Raw genomic sequence first — 12,297 nt, 5'->3', positions numbered from 1 at the left:
TCACTTCTTTGTCACGAATGCAGAGAATGGGACCTCAGCAGACTGTGAAGAGCACGTACTGCAAACACCGATTGACATTACTCTCTAAAGTGTCATGCTAATTTCACCACCTACAACAAAATGCTCACTCTTGGCTTCCATCTTGTCACTGACAGTGTACTTGCCACCAACAATACAATCCCGCAGACTACTCCGGTCACCAATCACGGCACCCTGTCCAACTGTACAATTCTCAAGCTTGACGGAATCGCCAATAATGACATTGTCCATAATGAGACAACCCGTCAAGCGTGCCATTTTCCCAATCTTGCAGTGGGCACCGAGGATGGTACGTTTGATGGTGACTTTATCATCAATCAAGGTGTCCGCTCCCACCAACGAGTCAGGTCCGACGGTAGATCGATCGCCAAGGACGACATTGGCGCCTAGACGTGGTTGCGTCGTCACACGCAGCGCATGTTTGTTGATGTCAATGTAGGATTGTGTCATATTGACACGGCCACAAAAGGGGACAGGCGGGTCTTGTTCCATGATGTGGATACTGCAGCGAACATCATCCCGAATATCGTACTTGCGGCGCGTGAGTGATTGAAATTGTGCTTTACACAGTAAGGGCAGTAGTTCTGTATTGAGACGGGAGAGGACTGGTAGGTTGACGATGAGGTCTAGGATCCATTTCTTGCAGACATACAAGTGACAATCTTGCAAGGTGGTGGTCAACTCGACTTTCGGGTACTTCCACAACATCGACATGCGTACCTCCAGTTCATCACCTTCCAAATCCGCTTCAGATTGACTGAGCAATAATGTATTGGTCTCTGCTTCATAGCCAGTGAATGTCTTGCTCGCCCGTTTTTGAGGAGTCATGATGTCTTCGCCGTGCTGACGATGATACAACGCCGTGAAACTCGCTTCCGCTAGCCGATGCTGGTCCAGCAATGCATAGGGCGCAGCATCACATACTGTGTCGCAAGCAAGAATCACCACGTCCGAGCGAATCTTGTGTTTTGTGTGATTCTTCATCAATAAGCGAATGGCATCTGCACTACCGACCAATTCGTCATCTGATGAGGTGGCAACAAGGGTCGGTTTGAGTCCTGCTGTGGATAATTTGGCCCACGTCTGCTTCATCCAGGCGGCAATCGCAGTCTCGTGTTCTTCAAGACACAGCACAAGGCAGTGTGTGATGCCTGCTTTTTCCACCCAGCTCAGAGGATAGGAGATCATGGCTCTGTTGACGACTGGTAAGAGGCATTTCGGCATGTTTTCAGGATCAGAGAGGGGTGCGAGATTGCCGCCTGGACCAGCGAGGATGATGGCAGTGAATTCGGGTGCTGGCCCTAGTTTTGTGGAGCGTTGTCCAGACATGACGAGAGTGTAGCTGCCGCAGCTAGAAGAAGAGAAGTATACAGCAGAGTTTGAGCACGCAGAGCAGCAGAGAGCAAGAAGGAGGATGTGTCTGATGTAGAGTCGCTGCTGCTGCTCAAATTTGAGTTTTGTCGTCTGCGAAATTTGGACGCGATGGAAGTCAGGCACCAGGTGACCAGGAAGGACGCGATGGGAGTCTATAGAAGTCTATATAAGTCATGCTGCTATGGTTGAGACGCCTTTCAGGTCCAGTCCTGCAATTGATCTCAGCAGATGTATTCGATCGGCAGAGTGACTCGCGCCATCGAGGCGAGCAAGTGATTCCACGGTTCTATGGCGCATACTAGCCCCTCGAGTATGCCAACGCGCTGTAGATCGGAACGTAGATATGATGAATTTTTCACAGACATTGCCACAGACATGGCGCCTTGCTTGCGAGGGCATGAAGCTGCTATCAGCACGTCAAAGGGACCAACTGTCGAGATCAAGAACAACGGGCGGCAAAGGTCATGACATCGAAAGGACATCAAGTTGGTTTAGCAGGTCTTGTCTTTGGTGCACGTTTCTTGAATGCCACAGCAGGACCAGCAACAGCGTCGTTGTTGGCTTTTGTCTCCATAACGGCCACTTTGTACCCCAGCATTTCATCATCATGTCCTTCTCGAACACGTTTGAGAGCTTGTGCCGTTGATGAGAGCCCTGGAGCTGATGCCGGGCCTTTCACCGCATCACCTTCTTCAGCCTCGTCTTTCACTTCATCCTTGACGTCGCTAGTCAGTGGCACTTCGACTGCCGCTGTGGCCCATTGTCCAGGCATGGCCTGCGCAGCGAGTACTTGCCGTTGTATCTCTGCATCCTCCAGAACACCAGCCTGTTCCTTCTTCTGCGCCTTGACGCCGACATTCACCTTCTTTGGCAGCTTTTTGTCTACTTCCTTCACAACAGGCGCGACTTTCCCTCCCATCTTGAGCAACTCTCGATTCGTCCGTGCGAGGTCTCGTTGCTCCTGTTCATGCTTCTTGTGCAAGGTACGCACCTGCCGCTTGAGTGCATTTTGGTGTCTATCTGATGCTTCATGGTTGCGCCTGTTGAAGGCATCATCGCGGATGAAGGTCTTGCAGTAGTCGCAGTAGTAGTTGCCTACTGACTTCCAGTTCTCCGTCATCTCATCTGCCCGGTAGACTCAAGATGAAGCCCTTCAAGGTCCTTGTCCCTTAGCAGCTCAACTTGTAGGTTCAGGTCCAGGACGCGACGACGCCCATGGACAAAGTGCATCAAGTCTCCCAAGACTCCTTCAACCGCAATGCTGTCCTCTACGACAAAGCCCGACCTTCCTACTCGCCAACAGCCATCAACGTCCTCATCTCTGGGCTCTGCTTGAAACAGGGCTCCAAAGTCCTCGACTTGGTAACCCTTCTACCATCTATTCATCCACAAATACCAAGACTAATACCACTCAGGCATGCGGGACGGGCAAGTTTACACGTCTATTGGATAATCGCGGGTATGACTTGACGGCGGCTGATCCTTCCACGGGCATGCTAGACGTCTTGAGCGCATTATCCCCACACATCCCCGTCGTCACAGCAGGCGCATACAGTTTACCCTTCCCAGACGCTCACTTCGATGCCGTGGCCATTGCTCAGGCCTTTCACTGGTTTGCGGACCATGACGCACTCACTGAGATCTCGCGCGTCTTGAAGCCCGGTGGTATGCTGGGTATGATTTGGAACTTGGAGCGGGAAGGGATCAGTCAGCTGCAAGATGAGCATTTCGCTGCTGTGACACGGTACGATGAAGGGCTACCGCAGTACCGTAAAGGCCTTTGGAAGAAACCCTTGGAGGAGACGACGCTGTTGAGCAAGTATCAAGAGTATGTGGAAGAAACGACGCAAGTCCTCTCAGAAGAAGCATTGTGGGAGCGTGCAAAGAGCAAGTCATTCATTACGAAGCTACCGGAAGAGGAGCAACAAGCGCTCAAACGTGAGCTAGAAGAGATGGTGAGGGCGCATCCTGAGCAAGAACGCGATGCGGAGGGACGGTTGGTGTTGCCGTATTTTGTGCGGGTGATTTGGATGAAGAAGCTGTAGACCTCCAGCCATGATGGATCTCTTCCTAGGCCTTTGCAGAGGGCGGTGACTGCGTGCCTGTGTTCTTGGCGACGTAGTGGTACGCGACGATGAGCAGCATCATGGCTGTCTGTTAGCGTGCTGCCTGCATTTGAGTCAATCTGCCACATACAGACGCCGAGTCCCTTTGCGATTGTATCGAGCTGGTCGTCCGTCACCATACTGCTAGATACAGCGAGTAGAAGGCTATGTAGATGGTCTGGTAACCTGCTCAACTCTGCTTTGCTGTTCAATTTCACCAAAAAGACGACGAGACCAAATTTCATCCTGCAACAACTCAGCTTCTCATAGGAAAAGCCATGATAGACCTGCTAGACAGGCTACTGGCCGCAGCAGCAGGCAGGGTCGGGCTGCCTCTGGACGCTCTCAAGACCATCGTGTGTCTCCTGCTTGCATATCCGCTTGCAGGACTCCTCAAGCGTATCCCAGATGACCAACCCCGCCTCAGGAACCTGTTTTGCATCGCATGCGGCTTGTTCTTCCTGGTGGGTGTGTTTGATCTATGGACTGGACTCGTTCATATCCTCGTCTCGAGTCTTGTAACTTATACCCTCGCTGGGTTTTGGCACTCGCCCTTGATGCCCTGGGTCAATTTCGTCTTCATCATGGGTCACATGTCATATAAGTATGCCAATAGTATGCTTGAGAACGCTCGCTAACTGTCAGTCAAGTTGCGAGACAATGGGCCAACGATCCCGATGCCGTCGACATCACAGGCGCACAAATGGTCCTCGTCATGAAATTGACGGCATTCGCATGGAACATCATGGACGGCAAAAAGAAGGACCTCGCCGACTTTCAAAAGGAGAATGCACTGACTCATCTCCCAGCACTCGATGCTTATCTCGCCTGGGTCTTCTTCTTCCCAGCAATGCTCATTGGCCCAGCCTTTGAATTTGCCCAATACGAGAAATGGCTTTCCCTACAACTCTTTGAACCGCCTGCACAGATCAAAGCTGCTCCAAGATTCAGAAAAGGCCGCAAGATTCCTCGCAGTGGACGACCTGCACTGCGACGCGCACTTGAGGGTCTCTTCTGGCTCGGAGTCTTTAGTTGGCTCAGTACACGCTTCAGCGTGCAAGATGTGCTGTCGGATCGATTTGGGAGAACATCCTGGTTATACCGATTCTGGTATATCATGCCACTTGCTTTGACGCATCGCACCAAGTACTATGGCGTCTGGAAATTGTCTGAGGGCAGTTGTATCCTAGCTGGCTTCGGCTTTAGCTACAAGGACGGCAAGCAAGACTGGTCTTCCATTGAAAACATCTCACCCTATGAATTCGAAACCTCGCAAAACACAAAAGCCTTGCTCGAGGCTTGGAACAAGAATACCAATAAATGGCTCAAACAGTACGTCTACCTGCGTGTCACACCTCAAGGTAAACGACCGGGATTCCTGTCAACCTTGGCAACATTCCTAACAAGTGCTATTTGGCATGGCTTTTACCCTGGCTACTACCTTGCCTTTATGCTTGGTGCATTTGCACAAACAATGGGCAAGTACTATCGTCGCAACCTGCGTCCATTCTTCTTGCAAGACGACCTGAAGACGCCTACTGCCAATAAATGGATGTACGATGTTGTATGCTGGGCCGTGACGCAATGGTCATGGGCATACATTGTCCAGAGTTTTGTTGTCCTCTCCTTCAAGGACTCTCTCAAGTTTGATTTGCGGTATGGGTTCTACGTGCATGTCGGTATGCTATTGACGGTGGCGTTCTTCAAGAGCCCAGCAGGCGCCCTCGTCAAGCGTCAAGTCCGCCAACGCCAGCAACTTTTGGAGAAGTCAAGCAAGGAGACTTCCAAGGTTGGACGGGATCCTGAACTCAAGGTGGATGTATTGAGTGATCAATTGACTGAAGAGGTCCAAGCCCTCAAGAAGGATTTAGATGAACAGGTGCTAGGCAAGCGCCGGCCTGTTGCTACCTAGCCAATCTGGTAATTATTAGAGTGTGTGTAGATTGAAAGAGACGTCTCATGATCTACCAACGTCTCATGATCTACCACGTCCGCCACGTCCTCTTGCACGTCCACGAGTAGCAGCACGAGCAGCACCACGCACAGCCTGCGCATCTTGCTGCGTCGCTCGTTGGGCAACTGGGCCTTCAGCGCGTGGCAAGACGTCTCGTCGTGCTTTGAGGTCCGCTTCAAGCGCATCCAAGCGAGTCAAGGCAGACTGTGTATCAGGACCTGGTAGACCGCCGCCTAGAAACACAGTGGTGAGGGTTTTGAGCAAGACAACACCTTGCACGACCAAAACGCCTGCATCGAGCAGCAGCTTACTGCCAACTGGCGTTTGCAGCAAGTTGAGCGCAGCGACTGGTTTCTGCTCAATGGCAAAACGTCGCTGTCCGCGTGCATCTTGAAGGACGAGTCGTAATGTCTTTTTGGGGAGATTCAGAGGATCGCCGTGACTGGCCATAGGCGCCGTTGCGGCAGGTTGCGCACCATCTGCATCAACGGGCTCTTCATTGAGTCGTACAAGTCGTCGTTCAATAGGTTTCTGCTTTTCTCGTAATGCATCGACTGCATCTAGCTGACCGGCAAGACTGGTACCAATCTCAGCAATGGCCATGATCTGAACGACCGTTGGTGCGCGTAGTGCAACAAAGCCACTACCAGCAGGCTCATCAGGAAGCGGCGGGAAACTCGGCGCATCAGGGCCAAGAGAGGCTGTGATGTCTGTTTGTAGTAGGAGCTTGGTGATTGTATGTGTGAGCGGTTCAATGGAATGAAGCGTGCCTGCGTGGGCGTAGGCTGTTTGTAGCCATGTTGAGGAGGTATGGATATGTCGTTCTGCGAGATAGGCAGCGACTTGAGCTTGTGTTTGCATGAGCTAGCTATGAGCAGAAAGAGCTTATCATGATGCAGTCCATGCAGGTTTGGTTCTTGGTAACAGTTGTCGTCGATGAGAGTTGAAAAGTTAAGCTTGAGCGAGGTTGCTTCCTCCTAGACTACATGTACCTCTACCAAGCTTACCTCCAAAATGTGCACTAGGCTCCCTCTTATCATCGTCTATACTGACTGTAATGTCTCTATGGTCTCCAGAGACCTTTATGAGCGGTGCCAAGTTTGACGGCTTACTGCTTGCATGCTCGCATAACACGCTACAGTATTCATTGCAAGAGATGGCACCGATCTAGTGACGGGTTTCCACTCTGTAATAGTCAATCCTGATGCCGTCAGACGCGTCAGACCATCAAGTCTGATGATACTATAGACTAGGCCAGCGGTGCCGAGAAGCCAATACCCGAATGTGCGTCCGGGCAGCTCGGTCTTGCCACCCTGGAGATCAGCTTGTTTGATAAGCGCATAAGCATCCCTTGCTTGAGACCTGAAGGGTGCGCATTGGAATCAGCAGAGCTGAAGGATTTAGCGTCACAGTTGCATACAAGCGAGCCGTACAAGGCGAAGAGAAGCGTGTGCAAAGAGCTGCTGCACGAGTAATTGAGCTTTGGGCAAGACAAGGCGGCCTTGCTACTCTAAGAAGAGATTTGAGCATGCGCGTAACAGTTTTACTTTCAGCCAAGAGCGAGCAAATTGGAGGAGAGCTTCAAGTATTTCTTGTACGCCAAAGGCCACGAAGAGCGCAACGGGTGAGTCAGTACAAAAGACAACGGACAAGTCAAGCGCTACGAAGCGGAAAGCGCAAGCCGCTGGATTGGATGATGAAGTGAGTATTGCTGGCTCTGACACGGCTGGAGGTCCGCGCAAGGCGCCACAAAAGACACAAACGAGTATGGAGGGTGCGGTCAAGAAGGAGAGCAAGAAAGCTGAAAAGTCGGAAGCCAAACCCGAGGGCCTTGTGGGAATCGAGAGGCAATGTGGTGTACCGTTGCCACAGGGTGGACTGTGCGCACGCAGTTTGACGTGCAAGTCGCACTCGACGGGTAGCAAGCGTACTGTTGCTGGACGAAGTCATACCTACGACATTCTACTGGCGCAGTATCAGAAGAAGATGTCAAATTATCACTCAGTGCGAACGGTCCACTGGCGTCTACCAATGCTAACAATATAAAGGAACAGCTGATGAGGCTTTTCAAGACACAGACGAGGTCAAGCTGCCAGCTGACTTGTTGGAGGTAGTGGCGGCTGTCATGGACGTCATTGGCCGCTCCACCCAAAAGTCAGCACAGACAAAGCCCCTCACGATCATGCCGGCCTATCGCAGGCATCGCTTCCTAAAGATGCGAGAGTTGATAAGTACTGTCGTGCGGCCAGGGCAACGTGGTAACATTTGAAGTCACGGCGAGTTCAATCCCTTTCAGTGCTCTCATGTACAAGCATTCTTGCTACATGGAAGTCTTGCCCATTCTCTGCGCATTCTCACCATCTGTTGGACGGCTTCACAATGCTACAAAAGTCTCTCTGCAAGTGAGTGCAGCATCTGCAGACAGGAGACAAGCAAGGTGACACTCGATGAGCATGATCAACAGCATACCGCCCTCTACGTTCTCATTGGAGTTACCTCATCCGGGCCATTGCTCAACGCATTGCGCATATGCCTTTATGTCCCATTGCTCCTGATCCACCTGCGTTTAGGTCGCAAACGATCGGCCCATTCGGCACTGTCGCGTAGCCGATCAGAGACCTTGAGATGCAGCTCGTGTTTACGACAGCTGACCATTCTTGACCGTCGCCAGTGGACTCACCACACACTCTCAGAAATGCAACTCCAAAGATATGTCTGGCTGATGTCACTCACGCTGACAATATGGATATGGATGGCTCTCTTTCTGCTCTGCAAGGCCTTGTCATCCGGCCCGCTCCATTTTCTGCGCATTTGCAACATCGGAACTCACGCACGACTGCATGAGGATGTAACACCATATCACGCATAGCGTGAGCACGTGAAGTCTGGGGAGCAATGGCTCGCATATTCAAGCCCGCAGAGCGCATGCCAAGCAACACATCTGAAGCAACGTGGATGGAATCGTCGTTGTCTCATGCATCATTGGGTTGCACCTCTGAGACGCTAATCATGTCGCATCATCAAATCCCCATGTAAAAGGCACTCGCGCTCGTCGTCTGCTTTATGGTGAGCCCTCTTGACCGCCAACCTTACACGTCATCATCGATATGAAGCTACGATGGCACGTCTGGCCAATGCCAATCAAGCTCGCATTGTGCTCAATTTGCACCGTTTTTCTGCTGTATCGATCTGCTGGAGCGCCTCCGAAATCGAAGGGAAAGTCCATTGGTACCTCTGGGACAAGTGGATCGAGCAAGGGACAAACTTCTATTGCTCGCGTTGCGCCTACGTCGACATCCCCAGCCGAACTCATTTTCCGGGCCTACACAAATGATCTTGAGCGCAATTGCTACAGCATGACTCTGCAGAAGCAATCAGCATCTACGGTACAATTGGATCCAGAGACCTGCAGCAGTGCAGCAGTCCGCGACGGTCTCGACGAGCATTGCAAAGCTGAGTGTAAGGATGCTGGACAGCAATATTATCATGCTTATTTTGCTGAGCTTGGACAGAACAGGTGGGTCGGCCCGTGGAAATGCCTACAAAGCGACAGGGCTGTCTTTGGTACGTTTCGAGATGTACACAGACTAGACATCAACACGGATCACTGTTTTGCTACATGTTATTGTCAAATCAGGAACAAAGTCAAGATCAGAATGCCTGTGATCGATTCATACTCAGGTGGCAAGCGCTTTGTTGTTTCTCCTGAGCAAAGCAAGATGTTTTGGACTACCTATCCATGGACACCAGTGCAGCTTAACTGGAAAACCCTGATTTGTCATCCAACAACTTGGTTCACGCGCCTGTCACTGCCAGGTTTTACAACAGCGAAGAACGAGGACCTTATGGATAGCCCTTTTGAACTGGTTCACTGGCAGAGCACTTTTGAAGTCAACGAACAAGACGTATCCTGCGACCTTATAAACTGGGATATGTGGTGCAATTGTAAGATGACTGATGGAAAGGGACAGCACTACTTCAGGCCAAAGCTTTGTACACCGGGACGTCAAAAGCAAAAAGAACCATCACAAATGGCGGAACCGCCGAAAAAGGTTCAGGAAGGTTCAGCCGCCAAGGGAACACGACCTGATGGTGCAGCCAGTCATCCATTAGACGGCACTGAAGCGCACGCTTCCAATCCTGCAGATTCGACACTTCCACCTGAGACCGGATCGCAGCAATCGCTATTCTCGCTTTGGGATGCTTATCCTACCTTGTCTTCTGTCTCGCAGGATCCAAACGGCGTGCCACGGTTTGGTGGACTATTCGCATGTTCTGACGATCCATTGTCGATATATTACCAATGTCCAGCGTCTGATGATCCTAACGCACCTCAGCAATACCTATACACGGGCCACTTTTCAGGAGACCCCAATACATTCTATGGACAGCCGGAATGTGGACCATCGACAAGTTGTCCTCCAAATGGACCTCCATGGCAGAAACGCCATGAATCAAAGCGCGATGTGGGCGATTCTGGCAGTGTCTGTGCTCTTCAAGCCCGTGGTGACCGCGCACAGCGCCCTGCTCCTTTTGTTTGATGGCCGTGTTCAAGTCTCACATGGTGTTGTTCTGTCTTTGCAACTGAGCCAAAAGGTGATGTACGCAGCAAATCTGAAAACTATGTTTGTAGTTGCGATTTGATATGAATTCGAAGCTTCAATCACGTATTGATTGAGATCTCCGTTGACGACGAGACCCTCAGCATTACTATCTATCATGACTACTGAGAAATATTCAACGAGCTCAACTAGCAGCGCCCTCCAGTGACCTGAGCAGTGATGGCCATCGGATACTAGTCTAGCTTGAGACGAAGTACCTGGAGTAGGTAAGCACCGGGCTTGGTGACATCATCTCGAATTTGATATCAAGTCGGCTCAAATCTACTTAAACTTGCGGCCATCTACTCGGTCACTTGCTCAAGCAGTGTATCCTGTAAGGGCCGTCGCTCTACTGCGAAGTATCTACACCAGGGATCTGGAGGCATGGCAGTCGGTACCATCAATGTCCTCGACCGCTACTACCTGAGCAGCACTCTCCTCACCACCATCGGCTACCACCTTGCCTTCTTCGCCATTGCATGGACCTTCAAGTTTGACAAAGTCACAGACTTTGCAGGCGGTACTAATTTCGTCCTCTTGGCCCTCATGACGCTGCTCATGGGCGGCGCCGATCGACCGAATGATGCGCGCAACTACGTCGCTTCCATCTTCGTCATGATCTGGGGTCTGCGGCTTTCTGGCTTCTTACTCTACCGCATCCTCAAGTCGGGCAGCGACTCGCGCTTTGACGACAAGCGCGATCACTTCTTCAAGTTTTTGGGGTTCTGGGTCTTTCAAATGGCTTGGTGCTGGGTCGTGAGCATGCCAGTCATCATCTTGAACTCGCCAGCCGTGATGAATACTGGTTCAACCAAGTTTGGTACAGGCAGGGATATTGTCGGCGTTATCTTTTGGGTCATTGGCTTTGCGTTCGAAGCACTCGCGGACCAGACCAAGTACATGTTCAAGAAGAAGCATCCAAAGAGCTTCTGCGATGCAGGTGTATGGAAGCTATCACGACACCCAAACTACTTTGGTGAAATCTTTAGCTGGTGGGGTATATGGATGCTCTGTCTCTCGCCTTCTACCAACGGGCCTGTTTCTGGTGGTGCATATGGTGCACAGTACGGCTCAATTGTGTCGCCGTTGTTCATCACGCTGCTGCTGCTCTTCGTCAGTGGCTTGACTTTGCAAGAGCCGCCTGCCCAAAAGAAGATGTACAACTCGGAGCAACGCGATAGCCATCGCAAGTACCTCGACTCGACCTCCATTGTTGTTCCACTCCCACCGGCACTGTACAGACCGTTGCCGCTCTGGCTCAAGCGTACTGTATTGCTCGACTTCCCCATGTACCAGTATGATCCTGCAAAGGACAAGGATAAGCGCGACGACCAGCAAGAACGCGGTGAATCGCACTCAGATAGGTCTTCTAGCTCATAGCCTTCCCAGCACGCTTCTTCTTTTCCCGCTTTTTGCGATTCTTCTCCAACTTTCTCTCCTCATCCTCCTTGATCTTGCGCCGTTTCGCTTCAAAGGCAGCATCCAGTACTGCTTCCTCATGCGCTTCTTCCATCTCTGCCAGCCTTGATGCTTCCCTACGTCTCGAATTCTTGTAAACGTGAAACTCTCCCGATCCAGCACCAGCAATTGACCCTTGCGTGGCAGTGACACTCGCACTCGTCGTTGGGATGTACTTGGATTTCCGCTCTCCAGCCTGTCCATATTCAACACCCTCCAGCGCATCCAATCGAGCACGCTCAGCAGCTTGTTCAGGATCCAAGTAACCGCCTGGATTCAAGCGTTGCGCCTCTTCATCGTCATCAAGTGGGGCAGCTGTGTCTGTTGCAGTGAGAAGACCCTTGCCTTGTGCTTGAGCCGTAAGCGCTTCAATCGTCTGGCGGTGTTGCGAGCGCGGCGATAGGGCCTGTTTCTTTCGCGGCGGTTGTGATGACTCGCTCATTGCTAGTACGGGGGCTGGTGGAGCATGCTAGTGTTACTATTTGGGTAAAATCATTTTTTTGTTTTGCTGGATATGATGAAGCAAGCTGTTGCCAGTTCCATTAGCCCCGATAGCTCAATTGGGAGAGCGTACGACTGAAGTTCGTAAGGTCACCCGTTCGATCCGGGTTCGGGGCAAACAGTTTTTTTTCTCGGGTTTGCTACTAAATTTATGCAGCTTCTTAGGATCAAATTTATGATTTCAAATTGTTCATATGCAGATCGAGACGCTCGAATTTGACTACGAACTTAGTTAGTACGAAGCGGGTGGGCTGCAGTTGGATTC

The 12,297-nt window shown here is 51.2% G+C and overlaps 10 protein-coding genes and 1 non-coding gene across 11 annotated transcripts; 6 read left to right on the top strand and 5 right to left on the bottom strand.

The window, feature by feature from the left end:
- Positions 1-57: 57 nt before the first annotated feature.
- BCR37DRAFT_384153 (nucleotide-diphospho-sugar transferase) lies at positions 58-1,499 on the bottom strand. Its single transcript, XM_040870181.1, has one exon. The coding sequence runs from the start codon at positions 1,366-1,368 to the stop codon at positions 85-87; it is 1,284 nt and encodes a 427-aa protein (XP_040722215.1). The 5' UTR covers positions 1,369-1,499; the 3' UTR covers positions 58-84.
- A 388-nt stretch (positions 1,500-1,887) lies between these two features.
- On the bottom strand, positions 1,888-2,719 carry BCR37DRAFT_193282 (uncharacterized protein). Its single transcript, XM_040866317.1, has one exon. The coding sequence runs from the start codon at positions 2,531-2,533 to the stop codon at positions 1,895-1,897; it is 639 nt and encodes a 212-aa protein (XP_040722214.1). The 5' UTR covers positions 2,534-2,719; the 3' UTR covers positions 1,888-1,894.
- On the top strand, positions 2,242-3,715 carry BCR37DRAFT_193378 (S-adenosyl-L-methionine-dependent methyltransferase). Its single transcript, XM_040866320.1, has 3 exons — positions 2,242-2,480; positions 2,523-2,775; positions 2,829-3,715. Exons 2-3 carry the CDS (start codon positions 2,629-2,631, stop codon positions 3,456-3,458), a joined length of 777 nt encoding a protein of 258 aa, XP_040722213.1. The 5' UTR covers positions 2,242-2,480; positions 2,523-2,628; the 3' UTR covers positions 3,459-3,715.
- Positions 3,716-3,745: 30 nt separating this feature from the next.
- BCR37DRAFT_384150 (MBOAT, membrane-bound O-acyltransferase family-domain-containing protein) lies at positions 3,746-5,486 on the top strand. Its single transcript, XM_040870180.1, has 2 exons — positions 3,746-4,122; positions 4,164-5,486. Exons 1-2 carry the CDS (start codon positions 3,797-3,799, stop codon positions 5,428-5,430), a joined length of 1,593 nt encoding a protein of 530 aa, XP_040722212.1. The 5' UTR covers positions 3,746-3,796; the 3' UTR covers positions 5,431-5,486.
- Positions 5,462-6,408, bottom strand: BCR37DRAFT_193278 (uncharacterized protein). The gene has a single exon (XM_040866316.1). The coding sequence runs from the start codon at positions 6,331-6,333 to the stop codon at positions 5,494-5,496; it is 840 nt and encodes a 279-aa protein (XP_040722211.1). The 5' UTR covers positions 6,334-6,408; the 3' UTR covers positions 5,462-5,493.
- A 310-nt stretch (positions 6,409-6,718) lies between these two features.
- Positions 6,719-7,121, bottom strand: BCR37DRAFT_193256 (uncharacterized protein). Its single transcript, XM_040866315.1, has one exon. It carries the CDS (start codon positions 7,000-7,002, stop codon positions 6,793-6,795), a length of 210 nt encoding a protein of 69 aa, XP_040722210.1. The 5' UTR covers positions 7,003-7,121; the 3' UTR covers positions 6,719-6,792.
- A 169-nt stretch (positions 7,122-7,290) lies between these two features.
- On the top strand, positions 7,291-7,449 carry BCR37DRAFT_337749 (SCA7 domain-containing protein; the record flags this gene model as incomplete). Its single annotated transcript, XM_040867276.1, has 1 exon — positions 7,291-7,449. A coding segment is annotated over one exon (159 nt), but the record flags the coding sequence as incomplete, so codon positions are not given.
- Positions 7,450-9,409: 1,960 nt separating this feature from the next.
- Positions 9,410-10,249, top strand: BCR37DRAFT_384147 (uncharacterized protein). The gene has a single exon (XM_040870179.1). It carries the CDS (start codon positions 9,423-9,425, stop codon positions 10,011-10,013), a length of 591 nt encoding a protein of 196 aa, XP_040722208.1. The 5' UTR covers positions 9,410-9,422; the 3' UTR covers positions 10,014-10,249.
- A 223-nt stretch (positions 10,250-10,472) lies between these two features.
- BCR37DRAFT_337696 (uncharacterized protein) lies at positions 10,473-11,417 on the top strand (the record flags this gene model as incomplete). Its single annotated transcript, XM_040867272.1, has 1 exon — positions 10,473-11,417. A coding segment is annotated over one exon (945 nt), but the record flags the coding sequence as incomplete, so codon positions are not given.
- BCR37DRAFT_384146 (uncharacterized protein) lies at positions 10,980-11,989 on the bottom strand. Its single transcript, XM_040870178.1, has one exon. It carries the CDS (start codon positions 11,971-11,973, stop codon positions 11,443-11,445), a length of 531 nt encoding a protein of 176 aa, XP_040722206.1. The 5' UTR covers positions 11,974-11,989; the 3' UTR covers positions 10,980-11,442.
- Positions 11,990-12,076: 87 nt separating this feature from the next.
- Positions 12,077-12,149, top strand: BCR37DRAFT_t45. The gene has a single exon. It is a non-coding gene; the product is annotated as a tRNA-Phe (tRNA).
- The last annotated feature ends 148 nt before the right edge of the window (positions 12,150-12,297 follow it).

Source organism: Protomyces lactucae-debilis (genome assembly GCF_002105105.1).
Source record: "Protomyces lactucae-debilis strain 12-1054 chromosome Unknown BCR37scaffold_27, whole genome shotgun sequence".
NCBI classification, from domain to species: Eukaryota; Fungi; Ascomycota; class Taphrinomycetes; order Taphrinales; family Protomycetaceae; genus Protomyces; species Protomyces lactucae-debilis.
Note: the sequence above shows the minus strand (reverse complement) of the source record. Positions and strands in the feature narration are given on the sequence as shown.